The following is a 19,894-nucleotide window of genomic DNA, read 5'->3' on the forward strand; positions in this document are numbered from 1 at the left end:
AGACTAGAGCAAGACTTCTACTTGATGGTGAGTTCGCACATCAATCTCATCTTCCTTCCAAGCTGGCTCCTAGAAGATCGGATCAGATTGGCTCCTATGTTTTGCAAAATCATTTGCACTCCTGAACATTGTCACAGTGTTGTTAAGAGCTTTTTAATGTATATAGTGGTACCTCGTGTTACGTACTTAATCCGTTCCAGAGGTCCATTAATAACAGGAAACCGCTTGTAACATGAGGCGTGCTTTCTCTAATGGCACTTCCTGCTGCTGCCGCACCACTGGAGTGCGACTTCCACTCACATCCCGGGGCAAAGGTTTCAACAAGGGGCATCTACTTCCGGGTTAGCGGAGCGCGTAACCCGCAGCATTCGTAAGGGGAACGGTATGTAACACGAGGTACCACTGTATTCACAATTCTTCCTGGTTAATGCAGGAGCCATCAGTCACATCTCAAGCACTGGCCAACATGGTGTTGAGACATTTAAACAGTTACAATCACACAGTAGTTACATTTGAAACGGCAGTATTTTGCATTTCAAACCTAGTAAGAAAATCAGGTTTCCCAAAAATTAAGTATTTGAGCATAGGGAATATGCAGTATCTCACCAACAGAAGCATTACTATAGGTGGAGATGTTTTGATTCCTCCCTCACTCCTAACAAATTATTAGCATGTATTTGTCATGAAAAATGTCAATCATCTTGAAAGGCTCTCATAGAAAAATCCAAAGCCTGAGGTCATGTCACTTACTTTTCAACAAACCCATCTCTGGTAAAATAGTCATGCTGTAACAAATCAGCAGATGATATCCTATCTGCAGGATCCATTTGTAAGCAAGCCTAAAAAATAATGGAACAATTATTTTAGAAGGCAGCATTTCTAAAAGCTTATATAATATTATCCAGGGGGGAAATGCGTATAATAAAATGTGTATTATATAACATTTATTATTTATTATTTATTAATAAGTGAAATAAACAAAAAATGAAAGCATATTGATATTGTTATTTAACAATTTTAAGGAATATTAGCATATTGTCTACATGCAGTCATTTTGCCATTTTATTACTGTAACAAATAAATTTCTCTTGATTACTGTGAAAATTGAGCTGAAATTCCAGTTGAGAAATTTTGTTTCATGGTACTTAAAATAAAAGATAAATATCTTTTTTCCTGATCTTTGAAATCTCCCCTCTTCCAATAATGTGGTACTTCAGGTACCCAGACCCCTTTTATAGCAAAAGAACTATATAACTGCTGATCATTTACTGTATTACATGGGATCCAGCCATTCTGCCTACAGGAAACATAACCTGAATTTTCCCAACATGACATGTTATTTTTGGAAAAACGCAATGCTTCCCCCAGCTAGCAGAACCATTAAGTTTTGGAATGCTGTCTGAACTTTATTTGGAAGGGCTGTGAGCATTTATTGGATAGTGCCTGTGAAAGCAATATAACAGAATAATAACCATGTAAAGAATGCAGCTTACATGAAAGTTAAAACAAAAGGCCAAAGAAGTAGTTATGACTACTGCATCAAAAGGAAGCACAATATGTTCTTTCTAGAAAAATGCAATAGTACTTTCTCTGGGCTTTTGAGTGCTATTTTTGCATATAAATTTGTTGTGTGATTTATTTTATGATGTATCATGCTATGGTATCCATACGTATGGAAGGTGAGCTACCAAAATGTCCCCCTCACAGTGCTATTGTGCAGGGGAGAGGGAGCTCCCATTGGTGCCAATTAGAGCTTTTTCAGGACTAATAGCTGTATGGAGCAGTTAATTTTTATCACTATCATAGATAGGGATGGAAGGATTAAACCTCCCATCCTCATGTGCTGAGGTCCCAATGAAAAAATCCCCAGCACCATTAAAAAAACCCCAAACCTGACAAACTTCCCTAGTTGTGGGAGCCAGGGTGGGAGCCAGAAAGCCCTGGCAAGGTTTGTAGTGCCACCTGGTGTCTTGCTGACCCAGTGACCAGCATGTCTGTGTCTTACAGTGTATTGGGATTGTATTGACCTTAAAAGGAGTTGTGTTTCCTCTGGGCAGTGTTGACCCTATATGGTGTGGGTGGGTTTAACCCTGGCCGGATGAGGTAACATGAGACACTGGCAAGCAGCCATGCGGCTGGTGAGAACAAAGGGTAATAAAAACGGACTGGAGAGGAGAAGATGTCTGAAAGAGCTGCTCCATCAGTCCAAGGAAATAAGCTAGCTCTCTGCGTCTTTATTTTATGCTGAAAAGCGCCATTTGTAACGGCTGGCCCGACAAGTGGTGCCCCGTGTGAGGCTGAATAAAAGATACGACTGAGGTTTTTAAAAGAGAGCTAAAGAAGCAAGATTGAAGCAAACAGTCTGGGCAAGACTGTGAGAAGATTTTTGATCCAAGCAGTGGATATTCATCGACTTACCTCGCCTGGAAAAGGCTGCAAGCGCTATTCATCTACGGATCCAAGGTTAGTCGATCCCTTAAATATTGATTTTAGAAAAATGGGCAGCTCTTTGACTACTCCCCAACAGAAATTTTTAAAAGACTTAAAATTTCTCCTCTCCTGCAACAAATTGGAAGTTCCTGAGGGAGATTTGATACAGCTCATTCTGGCAATCGATGAACATTGCCCCTGGTTTCCTGCAGAAGGAACTTTGGAATTAAAACATTGGGACAATATTGGAACACATTTTCATGGGCTTCCCAGCATTGGTGTACGGAATTTAAATGCATGGTGCAAGGTTCGATATGCTATGGGTTCTTTATCACCAAAAAATATCTCCATAGCTGCATTGCCAACACAGGCTTCAGCTTCTTTAATTCAGCCTGCTGTCCTGCCATGTGTTCCAGCCCTTGCTTTGCCTGCAGCCCCAGATCCCAAACCTCCAGACTGCAGTTCCTCACCAGAAGACCCAAATTTGCAAAAATACCGTGGTCTGGCTGGAAATGATCCTGCTCTTTCAGCAGCAGCAAAAGCAGCTACCCCTTTGCAACGTGCAGTATTTGCCTGTTCCTTAACTCAGGATACTAAGGCATTCCCTGGTGTTCCAGCAGGAATTCAAGCCCAGCTTTTGGCTCCAGATGAATTCAAGCCTTTGGCACGTACAGTTTTACCCCCATCAGCTCACGAATGGGAAATTGCCTGTGGTGCTTATGCTCCTGCTTTACTGCAACAAGCAATGAGAAAAATCCCAGAACCTAGAGAATCATATCCTTCCTTTATGGACAGGCTGATTACAGCAGTGAGTAGCCAAATTGAAAATCCTGAAGCCAAACAAATAATTATCAAACAATTGGCCTTTGAAAATGCCACTGAGGATTGTAAGGTTGCGTCGCGCCCGATAATACACCTTCCTGCCACTACGATGCTACGCATTTGTCAGTCTGTTGGTACAGCCACCCACAAGGCTCAATTGCTGGCAGCAGCGCAAGATAAAAACCAGCCTGTAGCCATGAATACAACATTTCCAGCATGGCAAACCAAGATCACTGATACCTCAGTGTGGGTAGAACAGTGGCCTCCACCAAAAGAAAAAACCGCAGCAATGGCACCATCTCGTTTCTGAACAGCTTATTTCTGAACAATTAACTTTTGGCTACATTGAAACATCTTTATCCCACTGGATCCAGCAGACAGGAACAGTTTGCTTTTACATTGCCAGTATATAACAAATTGCAATCCACCCAGTGATATCAGTGGATTGTTCTGCCACAACAGCATGCGGAACTCCCCTACACTTTGCCAAAATTTTGTGAATGAAGCATTGAAACCTTTCCGCATGCGCCACCTAGAGGTGCTGAACACAAGCTGCATCTGGCAATATTTGCTACACCATTGTTGTCAACAGGAAATTTATATGCTCAGACGGACAAGAAGAAGACTATCTGCATTATAGAATGGTTACATTTACCTCATACCCCTCCGAAGAACATTTATTCCGTAATTGAATCCACATCAGACATTGTTATCAAAGGACGTTCACGTGCTATAGCTTTGAGCGGTTTTGATGTTGCATCAATTTATTTGCCTTTTTCACAGACTGAACAGCAGCATTTATTGATCACAAATGCTGCCATGCAAATTGTTTTGGCTGATTTTATAGGTCATCATTTTTAATCCTCCAAAGGATGACCGTTTGACATTTCTGACACAGGTCACTTATGTTTTGACAAACCCTTTGTCTCTCACACTTCTCCCCTCTGCACTAACCCTTTTCATGGATGGAACAAAAAATAGGGGGGGGGGTGACATGGGAAGAGGGAGGAAAATGGGAAAGTTTATTTACCTCTTCACAGTCTTCTGCCCAGCGAGCAGAGCTAGCGGCTGTGATTCTTGCCTTTCAATCCTTTTCTACTCATTCTTTCAATCTTATTGTGGATACTCAGTATGTATATCGCTTTTTGCTATTTTACCAATATCTTATATAACTCCTTCCTTGGATTCTGACTTGTTTTCCTTGTTTCTTGCCCTGTAGGCCTTACTTCAGCACAGAGAGTTCCTTATTATGTTGCACATCTTCGCTCCCACACATCACACCCAGGGTATTTAGCAGAGGGAAATTCAAGAGCAGATTCAGCTCTGAAGAACATTTCTGCCTTCTCTCTTTTCTGATCCTATACTATGTTATAACAACCTTCATCTCCCTGCAAAAGCATTGGCTAAGCAGTTTTCTATTCCTTTGGCCCAGCATATATTTCTAAAACATTTTCAGAATTTTGTATGTTGTGGAATGTGAAATTAACTCATGGTATACACTTTAACTCCATAGGGCAAGCGATAGTGGAAAGAGCGCACCTGATGTTCAAAACACTATTGCTAAAACAGCTTGGCGGCCGAAACATCCAACAGCACTCATTCCTTCAGCTGTTCACCAAGTTCTTTTTGTGTTTAACCATCCTTATATCCAAATACTAGGACCCATACTCCCGCGGAATTGCATTTTAGGAAGGAGGAGGCACTCTCCCACCCCTTGGTGGTGTACAGACGCTTGCCTGATCCCGCATGGCATGGACCTGTCCCGCTGATCACGTGGGGACGAGGGTACGCGGCAGTGGACATCGAGGACAAGCCTTTATGGGTTTCAACTGCAGAAGTGCTTCCTAACCATTTGCCTTGCCATCCTTTGCTGCACCATTATACAAGGAAGAGAAGCAGATGACACAGTCCAGTTGAAACCACCATATTTCACCTTATTGGCTGGCAAGCAGCAGTTGCCTGAATCCTACACTGGCTGGCAGTATTCACGGCTCAGCCACTCTCGAACTATAAGAACAGTGTTGTTGAATAAGACTTTTAGGGGTGAAATTATCAAAAGATATGGAGGAATAATATTTTTGTAGAAGTTATGATTAAGTTTACTAGTTTATTGCATGCTTCTAAATATTTAGTTATTTTCAAATTAAAGAGGGGAAAGAATCATGGGGCATATATCCAAACTGTCAATATACATTGAAATTCATGTTTAATAGCTCTTGTTCTCTTACAGGAACATACAGTGACCAATCTCAGTGCTATAGAAGTGACACCAGTGCATGGCTAATAAACTAGAAAAGAAGCCTACCATGCAGCATGGAATCAGAATTCTTATATTCTTAGCTTCCAGATGGAAGTTGGCTTCGACATTTATTAATTATAGTGATTATTATAGTAGTTATTTGCATTATTTTGTGTTGCTATATACAATGTATTCATTCTTTTTTGTGTTGCTATATACAATGTATTCATTCTTTAATTTCTGTATGTACTGCATGGTTCTCCAGTCCACGGCCCGCTTCCGGTGTCAAAAGAGTCGCTTATCACGCTCGACAAAGCCATTGGTACTGATATATATGATTATGCTTAAAATATAAAGAAAGAGGGCATGTGGGAGCCAGGGTGGGAGCCAGAAAGCCCTGGCAAGGTTTGTAGTGCCACCTGGTGTCTTGCTGACCCAGTGACCAGCATGTCTGTGTCTTACAGTGTATTGGGATTGTATTGACCTTAAAAGGAGTTGTGTTTCCTCTGGGCAGTGTTGACCCTATATGGTGTGGGTGGGTTTAACCCTGGCCGGATGAGGTAACATGAGACACTGGCAAGCAGCCATGCGGCTGGTGAGAACAAAGGGTAATAAAAACGGACTGGAGAGGAGAAGATGTCTGAAAGAGCTGCTCCATCAGTCCAAGGAAATAAGCTAGCTCTCTGCGTCTTTATTTTATGCTGAAAAGCGCCATTTGTAACGGCTGGCCCGACACCTAGTGATTTATTTGTCATAATATGTAATTTGGCTCTAAGTCAAGAAAAGTGTGGAGAGTCCTCTTAAGGCTTCTCCCTCTTTTCTTTGAGTCTTCTACCGCATATGAGTCACTGTACACCTGACATCACCCAGCACTGGATAGATGGGAGTGACACAGCAGCAGCAAAACTGAAGGATGGAGTGGCTATCATGCCATTGCCTTTGTACAGGCAAAACTGTACCACCAAGATTAAAATGAAATAGTGGTATGCTCTGAACTGAATAAGACTCATGCTTTTTTTAAAAAAATAAAAATCTAGCAGAAGCTTCTCATCTTCTTCCATGACAGAAAAATACTTTGTGCACACAAAAGCTACTTTGAGCTTTTTAGAAGAAGAGTGAATACAATTAATGGAAAATGGCAAATCAAGCTGGTTGCCAGGACCCTGGAAATTAAAACAAAAAAATTTGCCAGCTCTCTGTTAACAAGTGCTTGCAAGTGGTGAGGGCAGATCCCCAATGAAAAGTAATGATTAGGAGGGTTCCCTCTCCCGGTGGACAATTTACCTGCAAGGAAGGGGGTCTATGGTCAGTGCTCAACAGGGGGTAGCCTGGTGGGAAAGGTATCTGCAGTTTTGAGTTGGGGGAGAAAGATGAGCACTCTGTAGTTAGCTGGACTGGAAGGAAGCAGCCTGGGAGACAGCAAATTTGCCTAATGTTGTTTTGGGGATGTCAGGCAAGAACACCAGGCTTCCTGCCTATCCTTGAGAGTGACATACCTCTTCCACGTGCTCAGCTTGCACCTTTGTAAATACAACAGCTATCACAAGGACAGTGTAAGTTTCCAGGGCTCTCTTCCAAAGAAAATGAAACTGTCCTTGGAACTTCTGATTCCTCAAAGAAGTGAGGAGCATGCAAGCCTATTTTTCTGGAGCAATGCTGCCCATCAGCCAGCTGCTCCATATTTATCAAGGAGCAAATGTTGCCTAACATTATATAATTGGCCCACATAGCACACTGTTCAGGCAGGAGTAGCTGTTTTGGGATGATGCTATGGTAAATCAAAGTTTTATTCCTTAATCTTTATTGTGCTTTTGAGCAGAAATATAACTTAATGGACTCAGTCCAATACTTTTGTAACACAAAGGCATCCAATGAGCAACATAGCTATCACTTTCTTTGCACAAAATACTTTGCTTGTATCACCAGCATTGTTTAATATGGAACAGAATTGTGTAACAAACTGAAGATGCCATAGCATCTCCATGTTTGGCCAGTGCCATTATTGGTTCATGAATACTATCATTCTGTGACTTACAGAACCTTGACTTCATTAACCTTTCACAGAATAAATAAGAGCCTTCATTTTCTAAAAACCAATCCTATCAGTGCTAAAGAAATTACTGCTGGTAAGGACACTTTATCATGGCATGTCTTGTTATGTTTGTGAATCGAATACTTTAGACTTTTGTTCATGTATGAATAATAGCAGTGCAATGCACATCATTGCAAGCGTGCCTGGCTGGCATTGCTGTTGTCATGAATGATTTGTTACATTTGTAATGGCACCTTCTTCAACATTTACATAATTCTCTATTAAAAAATGACTTCAAGCTAAGATCTGACAAACAAACACTGCCTAGAAGCATGTTTGCAGAAACACATCAGAGAAAAAGAATAGGAAAATGCATTTTGCAATTAAAATATTACAAGGAACCCTAATGGAACATCTTTCAAGATGACACCAGAAAATACAGGATGACTGATTTATTTACACTGATGTTGTTCTCATTTTGATTGAATTGGGCTTGACTATAATAGTATGCTTCAAAATTTCAACTACCGTATTTTTCGCACCATAGGACGCACTTTTTCCCCTCCAAAAATGAAGGGGAAATGTGTGTGCGTCCTATGGTGCAAATGCAGGCTTTCGCTGAAGCCTGGAGAGTGACAGGGGTCGGTGCGCACAGACCCCCCACGCTCTCCAGGCTTCGCACACCTCTCTGCAAGCAGCGGGAGCCCAGCGCTGGGCTCCCGCTGCTTGCGGAGAGTTGCCAGCATGCCGAAGCCTGTGCGCGCTGAGATCAGCGCGCCCAGGCTTCGCGGACCTCTCCGCAAACAGCGGTAGCGGTCCCGCTGCTTGCGGAGAGTTGCCAGCATGCCGAAGCCTGCGCGCGCTGAGATCAGCGCGCCCAGGCTTCGCGGACCTCTCCGCAAACAGCGGGAGCGGTCCCGCTGCTTGCGGAGAGTTGCCAGCATGCGGAAGCCTGCGCGCGCTGAGATCAGCGTGCCCAGGCTTCGCGGACCTCTCCGCAAACAGCGGGAGCGGTCCCGCTGCTTGCGGAGAGTTGCCAGCATGCCGAAGCCTGCGCGCGCTGAGATCAGCGCGCACAGGCTTCGCGGACCTCTCCGCAAGCAGTGGGAGCGCTCCCACGGCTTGCAGAGAGCTGCCTGTTTGGGGGCTGGGGTCGGGGGAAGCTTCCCCCGCCCCAGCCCCACGCGTGGGGGGGAAATAATTTTCCCCCTTTATTTCCCCCCAAAAAAACTGGGTGCGCCCTATGGTCCGGTGCGCCCTATGGTGCGAAAAATACGGTAGATCTTCCAGTACAATTTACCACAGCTGAGCCATTGCAAACCCTATTTTGGAGCCAGGATACTGTTTGGCCCAGCGACCATGCAACAAAAGCCAGTGTTGCTGTGATTGCTCTGAGCAATGTTTCAAGTGACAAGGACCAGGCTCGGATAAGACAACTGATGCCACATTGCAGGCCAGTCACAGCGGCCTTGGCAGTTGTTTCATAGCCACTACCAGACAAAACAACCATGGGGTTTAGAAGGCTCATCATGTGCAGTACTGTTGTGTATCAACCCAACTGAAGTTTGTTCCAATTCAGCAATAAACAGCGGGTTTTCCCAGGGACAGTGGTGGTGGTGGTTGGGAACCATTCTCATACCCATGCCTAAAAATCACACACTGTGCCTAGAAATTATGCCACTAACAGAAGTGTGGACAAGCCCTTAGTTACTGAACTTACATTTGTAAGCATACTCATAGCTCCAATTGATTCCATTGTAGGGTTGCCTACATTAGCAATGTAGATACATGTAATAAGCCATTTAAAATTCAACAGAATCCTTCAGAGGATTAAACTGCTGAATGAAGTTCTTAGGTCTCTTATTTCAACCATTAAAACTCTCATAAAGATTCTTTCTTCCTGAATTTAGATTCTAATGGACAGATTCTACTTGAAAATAATGTATTTAGGATAACACCCAGAGAATAGCATGCAACATGGAATTAGTTGTTGTCATAAGGAAAAGCAGCTTATACTTTAGGAAATTTAACATTCTCTTTGATAAAGACCTTATCAAAAAGTTGCCTTAAAATTTTGCTCTTAAACTTCTGCCAAAGAATTTAAATGGATTTGAAGGTGTGTGTTTTTTAAAAACAACCACACCAGTTACCGTATTTTTCTGTGTATAAGACTAGGTTTTTTTACCCAAAAATTAGGTTTAAAATCGTCTTAAACATGGGTAGTGCTTCATTAATTTTGAGTCCCCCAAAATAGGAGGCGTCTTATATGTGGGGGCGTCTTATATACAGAAAAATACAGTATTTCCTAATATAAGAGAATGAATGGTAGGTTCAATCATCAAAAAACAGAGCATCACACACATTGCCCATACCAAATGAACTCAAAGGCACAAAATAGTTGTTCAGTGTGGTAAAACAATCGTTTAAAATGAAACAGATTTTTCTCTGTGAAATACAGTAAATAAGTGTGGCTTTCTTAACCTTCTGGCATTTAAGCTTTTACGATAAACTTTTCTTTAACAGCAGCAGGAGAGAAATTAGAAAAATGAAACCTTATGGTCCTACCAAGAGATTCTGAAATGTATAAAAGTGATAATTAATGAGGCCTGGACAGAGATTTCAAGTAATCCACATAGCCTACTTATCATCTGTAGTGGGGGAGTCAGTGAGAAAGCAGGGGTGTGGGGGTGGGGAGTCGGGATACCACAGGTCTGTAGGTCAATCCTAAATACATAAAGTAACAGAAACACTGATATGTCAATTACAGAACACAAACTATACCAGGCTACAAATAATGATCATCAGTAAGCTTGATACTCAGACCTCTTCTGACATACATGAACCATATCTGCAACCAGGGCACTGAGCTTGGGATACTTTTTCCTTGCACTTTTAGGGTGCTGAACTTCAGGAAGGACCATCCCTGAAAAAACTGGGCTCCTTATAAAAATATTCTGAAGGTGAGGTGTCAAGTTACCTGAAAGAAAGAGAGAAACCCAATAAGCATTAATGTGTCAGATAAAAGGTACATTTTGTTGACAAAAATCAATTGAATTTCAGGTGCACTCCTGACACTTTGAAAAACAGAGCATGCTTCTTATGACTGAAATTGACAAAACGTTCACACACATTTAATTATGCTAACAGTGCAATCCTATACAGAAGTAAGGTCCACAGAGTTCAGTAGGACTTACTTCAAGGTAAATGTATATAGGATTGTAACCTAAAATAATATTGGTGAGGATTTTAACGTAATTGTACTTAAGACTCATTCAACACAACACTTGTGTAAAAAAGCCCGGCCCTCTTGTCCCTCTACTTTGCTCAAGTGAGGCAAGCACATTCAGTGGTACCTCGGGTTAAGTACTTAATTCGTTCTGGAGGTCCGTTCTTAACCTGAAACTGTTCTTAACCTGAGGTACCACTTTAGCTAATGGGGTCTCCCGCTGCCACCGCCATGCAATTTCTGTTCTCACCCTGAAGCAAAGTTCTTAACCTGAGGTACTATTTCTGGGTTAGCAGAGTCTGTAACCTGAAGCGTCGGTAACCCAAGGTACCACTGTACTCCAACCAGTTCCTGCAAACCCAGAATAGGTTAGCAACTCCGCATGCAGACCTAATCTTGTCAAATTATTTAACGTTTATTAGGAATATGGAAATCAAGGGAGACCACAACGGGAAAAAGCAGAATTAGCTCAAATCGATGTACAAACTTCAATCCTTCTTCATTCCCAAACTTCAACAACAAGATATTTGCTCCAAAAGGGAAAAAATAGTTGGAATACTAAGGGCACACTTCTGTAATGCCAGCTGAGAGTATAAGATTTAGTAGGGGCTCTGCTCTATCAATGGAACACAAGATACACAGCAACATAGAACACCTCAAGGCTTTTCTGTCACAACAATAAACTGGTGGAGTGTCTAAAATGGAGTGCAGTCATGTGTAGGACAAGGCAGCAGGAGGGAGGACCACACTTATAATGTATTGTATACCTCTTATCTATGGAGACTCCTGCGTCAACAGTATAACTTTACACCAGCCTCTAGACCTCGCATAATAATTTCCCTTGAAGTGATTCCAATAGAAAGGGGTCAATATGTTAAAAGCCACCCCGTATCCATGGCCATCCCTCCTACACTGCCACTAGAGAACTCAGGATATGTTATAACTCAACACCTAATCATAACACTAGTATAAAAACTATATTGTTATTTATTTAAGACGTAATGTATGTAGCACTTAACTCCATGGGTCTCTAAGCAATGTACAAGTAAGATCCACTGAAATAAGTAATTCAGACAAACGTGTTTAAAAGTGCATGGTCTAAGTGTTCTAATTTACCGTATTTTTCGCTCTATAACACGCACCCGACCATAACACGCACGTAGTTTTTAGAGGAGGAAAATCCGTAGGCATGCCACCCGTAGGCATTCCCTCCATAACACGCACAGACATTTCCCCTTACTTTCTAGGAGGAAAAAAGTGAGTGTTATGGTGCAAAAAATACGGTAATAAAACTGTGGGGATATTGTTTTTGTTTCTTACTATGTTATATATTTTTGTGTTTTTAATATTCTAAACTACCCTGTGATCCTTAGATTATGGAGGTATAGACATTTAGTAAAGTAAAGTAAAGTAAAGTAAAGTAAAGTAAAGTAAAGTAAAGTAAAGTAAATCTACTTATGGAGAAATGGAGGAGCAATCTGCTCAGCTGCTCAGGAGGACCAAACTAGAAAAGACTGCAGTAAATCTCCTGGCTCTCCTCAGCTATTTTCTTTTCTCTAAATGTAAAAGCAATTTGGCTGGTGATGAGGGGGGCAAAATGGATCTCTGCTACACCACCGGGAGTGAGAGGGAAGTTAACATTTTCTCATACGCCAGTTTCCTGATCCAAACGCTCCCTCCTTCACCCAAAGCTGCTCTTTGCATCAAAGGAGAACACAGACAGAACTACTGAACTGTAGAGAAGGTTATGTTGAGCAGATTCCTTCTAGAATTCTGTCTGTAGCTTTTGATGGCAAATGATTTCTTTTTTTTTTTTTAGGTGAATAATATATTTCCTCCACTTCCCTTAATTAAGAAATGGTGATTTAAAGCCCAAACCTTGTGTAGAGATGTACAATGGCTAATTATTGAGCTTAGAGTAGCAATGAACAACATTTTACTACAATGATTTCTGCAGAGATCATCTGCAGCCGTACCTACCTACTTTGGTCACAATTTTATGAAGTAGGTCTAGGTCAGAGCTGCTGGGTAGATAGGGGTTGCCAGTGGCCATCTCGATGATCATACAACCTAAAGCCCAGATGTCCACAGGTCTAAGATCAGGAAATGAACAAAGTGCTCAACAATACAGAGGCTGGAGCTATAATAAAGTCAGCTAACTCTTTTAAATAAGAAATTTAAAGAAAAAATTGAAACGTTTATAAGAGTACAAAAAAATGAAACTAAAAACATGGACAATCAGCGAAAGCCAAGGGCACAACAGTCAAATTTTATTGTCCACGGAAGTCTGCTGACTTCCAGTAAGTACTTTGAGGACTGCAGCCTGGCAGCACCCCAGCCCTAAATGCATTGTGTTGGCATGCATCACAATGACTTCAATGGAACTTGGGATAAATTTTATATAAGGCTGGAATCAGAATCTCTTCCAGACTTCTCTCAATTTACCTATACACCACAGGGGACTTTCACAGTTGGTCAAGGTGTGATATTGTAAGACGTCTGCCAATGCCTACACCACAGAAATAGACTATTGCTGACACCCAGAGCCCCCTTCTCATTCTCCTTCCTGCTGCAGCTACCTGCCTTCTCCAGGCTTAATAGCAGTGGCAAGAGGAAGGAGAAGGAGCCTCTATTCAACCTGCTCTCTCCTTCTGGATAGTGGTACAGACTGGCTATTGGGGGGGGCAAGTAAATGGTCTGTGGTGACAGTGCTAAAGAGTTAGACCTACTCAGGGCATTTTGCCCTTGTGCTCTCCAAAATCTGGGACTGACACTGCAGTTGGCCCTGGGGAAATTGTTAGCCTAATTGTATCATGCCTATTATGTGCATCTATGTTCCACTGAAATCAATGAGACTTGTAAACATACAATAATACTAGGATGTAATCCCAGTGTAACACAACTACTTCAATTTCAAAATATAGCAAATAGCAGAAACCTTCACTAGTAGACACATTTTATGTAAAGGTAAATGTTTTTTCATGTCCCTGAATCCAATGCTGTATGTACAGTTGTGTAGGATTATGAACAATGTTATGTGAATTATTAAGATTGGATATTTTATCAATCTCACCCTTCATCAAAAGAGGAGTTGCTGTTTAAATGTGTGTGAGGGCGCCATCTCATGTCCCTCTGCTATGCCCCACAGCATCCAAGTTGATATAAATTTGTTTTTTCAGTGCTTTCCTGTGAATATCCTTTAACAGTTACCTTCTTGAATATCTAAATATAAGATAAAGTGCTGTCCAATGCAGGCTCATTAACAGGATTTTTAAAAATACATACTTCCCATATGTAGTATCTTTTAACACCAACTCTGGAGCTCTGTACCACCGGGTGGCCACATAATCAGTATAAATGTCACCAGGGGCTGCTAAGGTCCGAGCAAATCCAAAATCACAAAGTTTAGTAATTCCAGTCTGTGAAACTAAAATATTCTCAGGTTTGATATCACGATGAATGACCTGGCAAAATAAGAATAAAGCTTAAGAACAAAATCAGTTGAACAAAAAAAGTTTAAGAATCAGCTGAGGAACAAAGAAGTTTATTTTTAAGGAGGAAAATTAATTGATTACCCAAAGTTATGAAATAAACAGGCAAGTTTTGCCCATCAAACAATTAAATTGAGATATGGAGAGAAGCTATAGGAAGAAATGGAACTCAGAGAATAGTAAGAAAATAATTATTCTGGTGTTATAAAAAATCTGGATTTGAGGAAAAGTGTACCTGGAACAAAACTAAAGTCTATGGTCATATCTACATTTAAAATCAAGCTTATTTCATGTTCCTCTGACATTTGGTGAGGGTACTGAGAATTCTCTATGAGAAATCCCTGCCTCGCCTCCCTCACAAAACTATAATTCCAAAGACTGATTGGTGAGAAAAATGAAACTGTTTTGACAGGTCAAGCCTACACATGTGTAGTCAGAAGTAGGTCCCACTGAATTAAGCTGGGTCTACTGAAAAGGAAAGTATAGAACTATACTCAGCACTTCTATCAGGTGGGTATGTGCTATGCCATTATCACAGGATTTTTCTGATGCAGTGTTAGTTCCTGAAGCTTGCAATGCAGTTGGATAAGGGCATTTGCAATGAACAGAACTCATAAGTGTGCTATCCTGTGACAGCACATGCTGTAAATCAGTGCCACAGCTGTTGCCAAAGTATGGACATTGTTTGATTTCTAATTTTGCAGCCTCCTATACCTTAATGATCTTTCTTCTTTAAAAACCGTGCAATAGTTTTGTATTTTCACAACTGCAATAGTTTTTACAAAAGCCTCGTTTCACCATGTATTCTCAGTAATGAAGAATATCAAACTTTATCTATTGTATCTACAGTATGTTGAAATTATAGAGCATAATGGGAATAAGGCAGAAAGAAGAATATGAACAGATTGGTCCATAAACAAAACATATTATGTGGCGTTTACATTCATGACCATATACATGAGGCAAATAAGAGGATATTTTTCTCCTGCACTTTAAACAGGTGATTAACAGAAACACAACAGGTATAGTTTTTCTTGAACTTCTGTAATAGGGAAAACAGCATCTGTTGAGCTTAATATCCTGAAATTATTAAAGGCAGATAAACCTCTGTCAATAAAAGATGTGATAAATTATTCAGATTGAGATTATTCTGTTTCAACCTTTGATTTTTCTCTATGACTTTTATAGGGTACTTACATTGTTGCTGTGAAGATAGTCAATTGCTCGAAGAATCTGGTAGAGATACCTTTTAAGTCTTCTATTATCCAGTCCATGAGAGTAATGCTGTAGCTCATCTAAAATTGTATGGTCAATAAATTCAAAGACTAAGTTGATTTTCTTTTTCTGTTTAATGACATCAATCAGATTGACCAAATTTTCATGACGAAATTGCTGTTGACAAAAGAGGAAACAAACTTCTGTTCTTCTTCCCTTTGTAAGAGTTTTGCAATTCATCTACTTTCTCGCAATTAATTTGAGCCTACACAATTTGAAGTGATTTAACAAACATATCCCTAGTACTTTATTGGGAAAATACAATACGTATTTATAAACTTTGTTTTATCATTTATGGAGAGATTAAGAAAAATAACTTTAACTATAGCTATAAAATTATTCTATGAATAATTAACATATAGTTTACTTCATTTAAGGTCTATTAAACATTCTACTACTGTGTTTTTATTCCTTTGCGTGAGGCATAATTATTTTAACTGGTAGCAACACAAAATAATTTCACAATGTGTCTTATTATTAACAATAAGAAAAGGAATAGCACTTATGTTTGCCTACATAAGGCTCTATATATTCAACATTAACACAACGTCTAAGGTTTCTAATCTGAATATCAGAAAATCTGTTATCACTTATGAAAAAGCAAGTTTTCAGCCCTCATGGTTGTGAAGAAAATCTTGGAAGAAACTCATATTGGAACACTTAGCACTAAAATACCACTGAATTCACCGGAGCATATCTATGTACAGTACTCAGAAATCAACTGACATTCTGGTTCTAATTTTAAAGCATAGCAACAAAATAAATCTGACACAAACACTATCCCTTCCCTTTTTCTGATATGTGTTCAGTAGGCAATAATTAAAAGATATATGTAACAAGTATGCATATTTGATCTCTGGGGATTTCAAAACGGCAACAAAAAAAGCAAACCTTCAGGAACTTTATCTCTCTCATTGCAATTTTGTTGACAGACTTTTCAGGCTTCTCATAAAATATCTTAATGGCAACTATATGTCCTGTTTCCTTGTGTTTACATTTCATTACCGTTCCATAACTTCCCTCTCCCACTTTTCCGAGGATCTCATACATCTCCATACTCAAGTCTGAAATCTCTTCAAAGAAGGGGGAAAATGTTATTTTGAAGTACTCAAACTTTTTTGTTGCTTCTTAAATGAATTCCGCAAATAAATTTAAAAGGAGCTATTCCTACACAGAAACGTTTTCAACCAGTTTCACACCTAACAAGCGCTGTAGCTGTTAAAGATAGTAACACAAAATACCATGAACTTCTCCCCACTGAAAGAAGGAAGAGCTGTAAGTATCAAGACCAGCTGTTATTTCTTTTTGTGCAATCTACCACTGCTGCGGCAAAATCTGTTTTCCTTCAACAGGGCTTCCACATGACTTGGGGCTTGGTGTACTGAAACCTCTAGTTAGGTAACTAGGAGTGGCCTGTACCTCAGTGTGCAAGGGACATCTGACACCCCACTTTGAATTATCTCCAGATTATTGTCACTAGGGCAAAGTGTGTATAATTTAAATAATCATACATTCTTCCCCACCTACTCATGCATCTGTTTCTTTTAGATTGCGCTAGGGACCTGCCCCACCTATTAATTGTAAGGTGTCACGCCATGGATGGTCTTAAATAAACAAATCAATCCCCAAAACTTTTCTTACACTGTAGCTACTGCTGGTGTTCCCACTCCACAACCTTGTAAACAGTTTGGATCACAGCAGTACAATAAAATAAAGAGGCAATGTGGAACAGTTCCTGTTTTCATATGGGGGGAGGAGTATCACTCTTCATTCATTGATTGGAGACATCCCACTAACCCGCTGCCACAATTCACTTGTAAAAAGCTTCACCACAAAGTACAGGGGAAATGCAGTTGCACAAAAGAGCTGCCTGAAAGTGAGGAGGGAGGGATGATCTCACCTCCCCCCCCCCACACCTTGGGTGTTGGCATCTGCACCCTCTGTCTCTGTGGTTTAGCCCGGTCCACTTATGTTCCGCCCTCACACTGCCTAATGACAGTTCAGCTGCCTCTCTTTCCTACCCCTCCCTACACAGATCTGGCCCTTGAAAATCACCCTGCCTTGTTTGACAGGAAACCTCACCAGCCTCTCAAGAAACACCTCAACCCACATTTGGGGCACTGGCGCAGAACCATCGGGGTTCAACCGCTGCCAGGTCGCACAAGCCCTTCTGTGGGTTGGGATGCTCTCTCGGGTTTAAATCTTTGCTTTGGAGTCACTGGCCGGTATGCATTTGTTAGAATCATAGAACTGGAAAGTTGGAAGGGACCCCATGGGTCATCTAGTCTAACCCCCTACAATGCAGGAATGTCAGCTAAAGCATCCATGATAGATGGCCTTCCAACCTTTGCTAAAAAAACCTCCAAGGATGAGAAGTCCGTTCGATTTTTTTTTTATTTTATTTTATTTTATTTTTATTTTTTTTTAAGGTAAGACGCCCTGGGAGGCTTTTTGGCCAAAGAGCAGTAAACACAACAGATGTTTTAAAAAGAAAACATTTTGTTTTTGGGGGTTTTTTTACTTCCGTCGGTCCTTGCAAGATTGGGGGGGCGGGGGGAGTCGCAGCTTCCTGAAGCTTGCTCATCTTCCCCCCTTGTTTGGCGGTGCTACCTCCCTCCGCCCCACGGGCCCTTCGACCTCTTCTGCTGCTCCGCAGTCCCCGCCCCGAGGAAGCTTTTCCCTCCCTCCTGCGGCTTCCCTTCTTTCCCCCGTCTCTCCTGCCGGGCCCACCCTGGCTCTGGGAAGCGCCAGTGCACCCACCCACGGAGCAGTTCCTATTAAAGGCGCTCTGGCCTCTGACCTGCTCTCTGGAGCTCCCCATGTTGACTCCTCCTAGGCCCAGCCAAGCAAACCGGCCCTGTTACCATAGCAACAGCCGGCAATATCAACAGCCGGCCGGCCTACGTCACCCGGGAGCGAGAGGCGGTGCTTCTCTCTGACCTCATCGCGTTCGACGCGTTCGAAAGGTGGGGCGAGGGCTGAGACCTGGCCGGTGGGTGACGTCAGCTGGTCCCGCAACATGCCTGCGAATGGGGCCGGAATCGCTCCTCTTACCTAACGGCGGTTTCTGAAAAACGACCGTTTCGCAAGGCTGCCGGGCCTCCGTTAGGGTTTTCCTTGCAAGCGCCATGAAATGTCGACTGCCCCAAATCCATCTGCCCAAGAGTGTAAAGCGTTCAGATGACGGGGCAGCGCAATTCGAAAGGCTGCCATTCGGAATAGCGTTTACTTAGAGCAGGCATCCCCAAACTCGGCCCTCCAGTTGTTTTGGGACTACAGTTCCCATCATCCGTGACCACTGGTCCTGTTAGCTAGGGATGACGGGAGTTGTAGTCCCAAAATATCTAGAGGGTCGAGTTTGGGGATGCCTGACTTAGAGAGTAAGCACCACTGAATGTAGTGGGCCTTTTTCTCAGAGTCAGTATGGGAAAAGATTGCACTGTGTTGGTTTCTGATTATGGAAGCGTTCAGAAGTGCCATTTGCTAATTCACTTTATTTATGCAGGTAAACAGGTATGCCAGCAAGGGAGCAGATCCCACAGAAAGCACCCCGTACCCCAGATTTCAGGTACAAACTCAGATGCCTGCTGTTATCCTCCAAACTGCCAACCACACAAGCCTGACTTCAAATGATGGGGGTGTCACCTCCTCCAAGCCTGATAGTTAGGAACCATCTATCAGGAGACCATTTCCTAATATTTCCATCTAACATACTGCTTGCAAAGGAACAGCTGGACAGCACCCGTCATAGTATTTTATTTCCCACGGCTGGATATTCTTACCTCTCATCCAAAACATTCCAACTTTCATAGGTGCCCTCATTAATGATAACAGACAGCATGTGAACTTGTTTGAAAAAGCAAGGGAAAGTTATATATAATAGAAATCGGCTATCCACCTCCTGTGTGCCAGGCAAGACAGTGGGAACTAAAATGTACACACACACACCCAACCAATCTAACCATAGGAATATTGCTGTTAGGCTTACACCTCTTCTTCACAAGGGACTCTTTCAAGGCACGCCAATTTATAAAATAAAAATATAAGAACAAAACAGAACACAAAGTTAATGGACACTGGTGACCAGTGTTATCTAGATCCAGCTAGCCCTTTATTTCCACCCCTTCAGTAGCTGAACAAAAAAAACTTATAGAACAAAATTACCACGCACATGAGCTAAGTGTCTTATGACCTATCCACCAATGAATTGAGAATTTTTTTTTATTAATTTCTATTTAAGACAGCCATCATCCTTTTAAATAATACCCCGATATAACTATTACAGTGGTACCTCGGGTTACATATGCTTCAGGTTACATGCGCTTCAGGTTACAGACTCCGCTAACCCAGAAACAGTGCTTCAGGTTAAGAACTTTGCT

The 19,894-nt window shown here is 41.6% G+C and overlaps 1 protein-coding gene across 4 annotated transcripts in view; it reads right to left on the minus strand.

Moving 5' to 3' along the window:
• LOC128407872 (serine/threonine-protein phosphatase 2A catalytic subunit alpha isoform) overlaps positions 1 to 18,435 on the minus strand; it is a 60,279-nt gene extending 41,844 nt beyond the window's left edge. Inside the window, exons 1-7 of one of the 4 annotated variants that reach the window (XM_053376819.1) lie at positions 18,316 to 18,432; positions 16,407 to 16,588; positions 15,438 to 15,632; positions 14,035 to 14,213; positions 12,730 to 12,842; positions 10,361 to 10,500; positions 751 to 839 (exon numbers count right to left, since the gene is read on the minus strand). In XM_053376819.1, the coding sequence (XP_053232794.1) occupies positions 751 to 839; positions 10,361 to 10,500; positions 12,730 to 12,842; positions 14,035 to 14,213; positions 15,438 to 15,632; positions 16,407 to 16,588; positions 18,316 to 18,382 (965 nt within the window). In that variant the 5' untranslated portion in view covers positions 18,383 to 18,432. Of the gene's footprint in view, positions 1 to 750; positions 840 to 10,360; positions 10,501 to 12,729; positions 12,843 to 14,034; positions 14,214 to 15,437; positions 15,633 to 16,406; positions 16,589 to 18,275 lie in introns of all 4 variants that reach the window. The other 3 variants (XM_053376813.1, XM_053376816.1, XM_053376815.1) reach the window with 3 other exon arrangements.
• Between the last annotated feature and the right edge of the window lie 1,459 nt (positions 18,436 to 19,894).

This window comes from Podarcis raffonei, chromosome 2, assembly GCF_027172205.1.
Source record: "Podarcis raffonei isolate rPodRaf1 chromosome 2, rPodRaf1.pri, whole genome shotgun sequence".
Classification (NCBI taxonomy): Eukaryota; Metazoa; Chordata; class Lepidosauria; order Squamata; family Lacertidae; genus Podarcis; species Podarcis raffonei.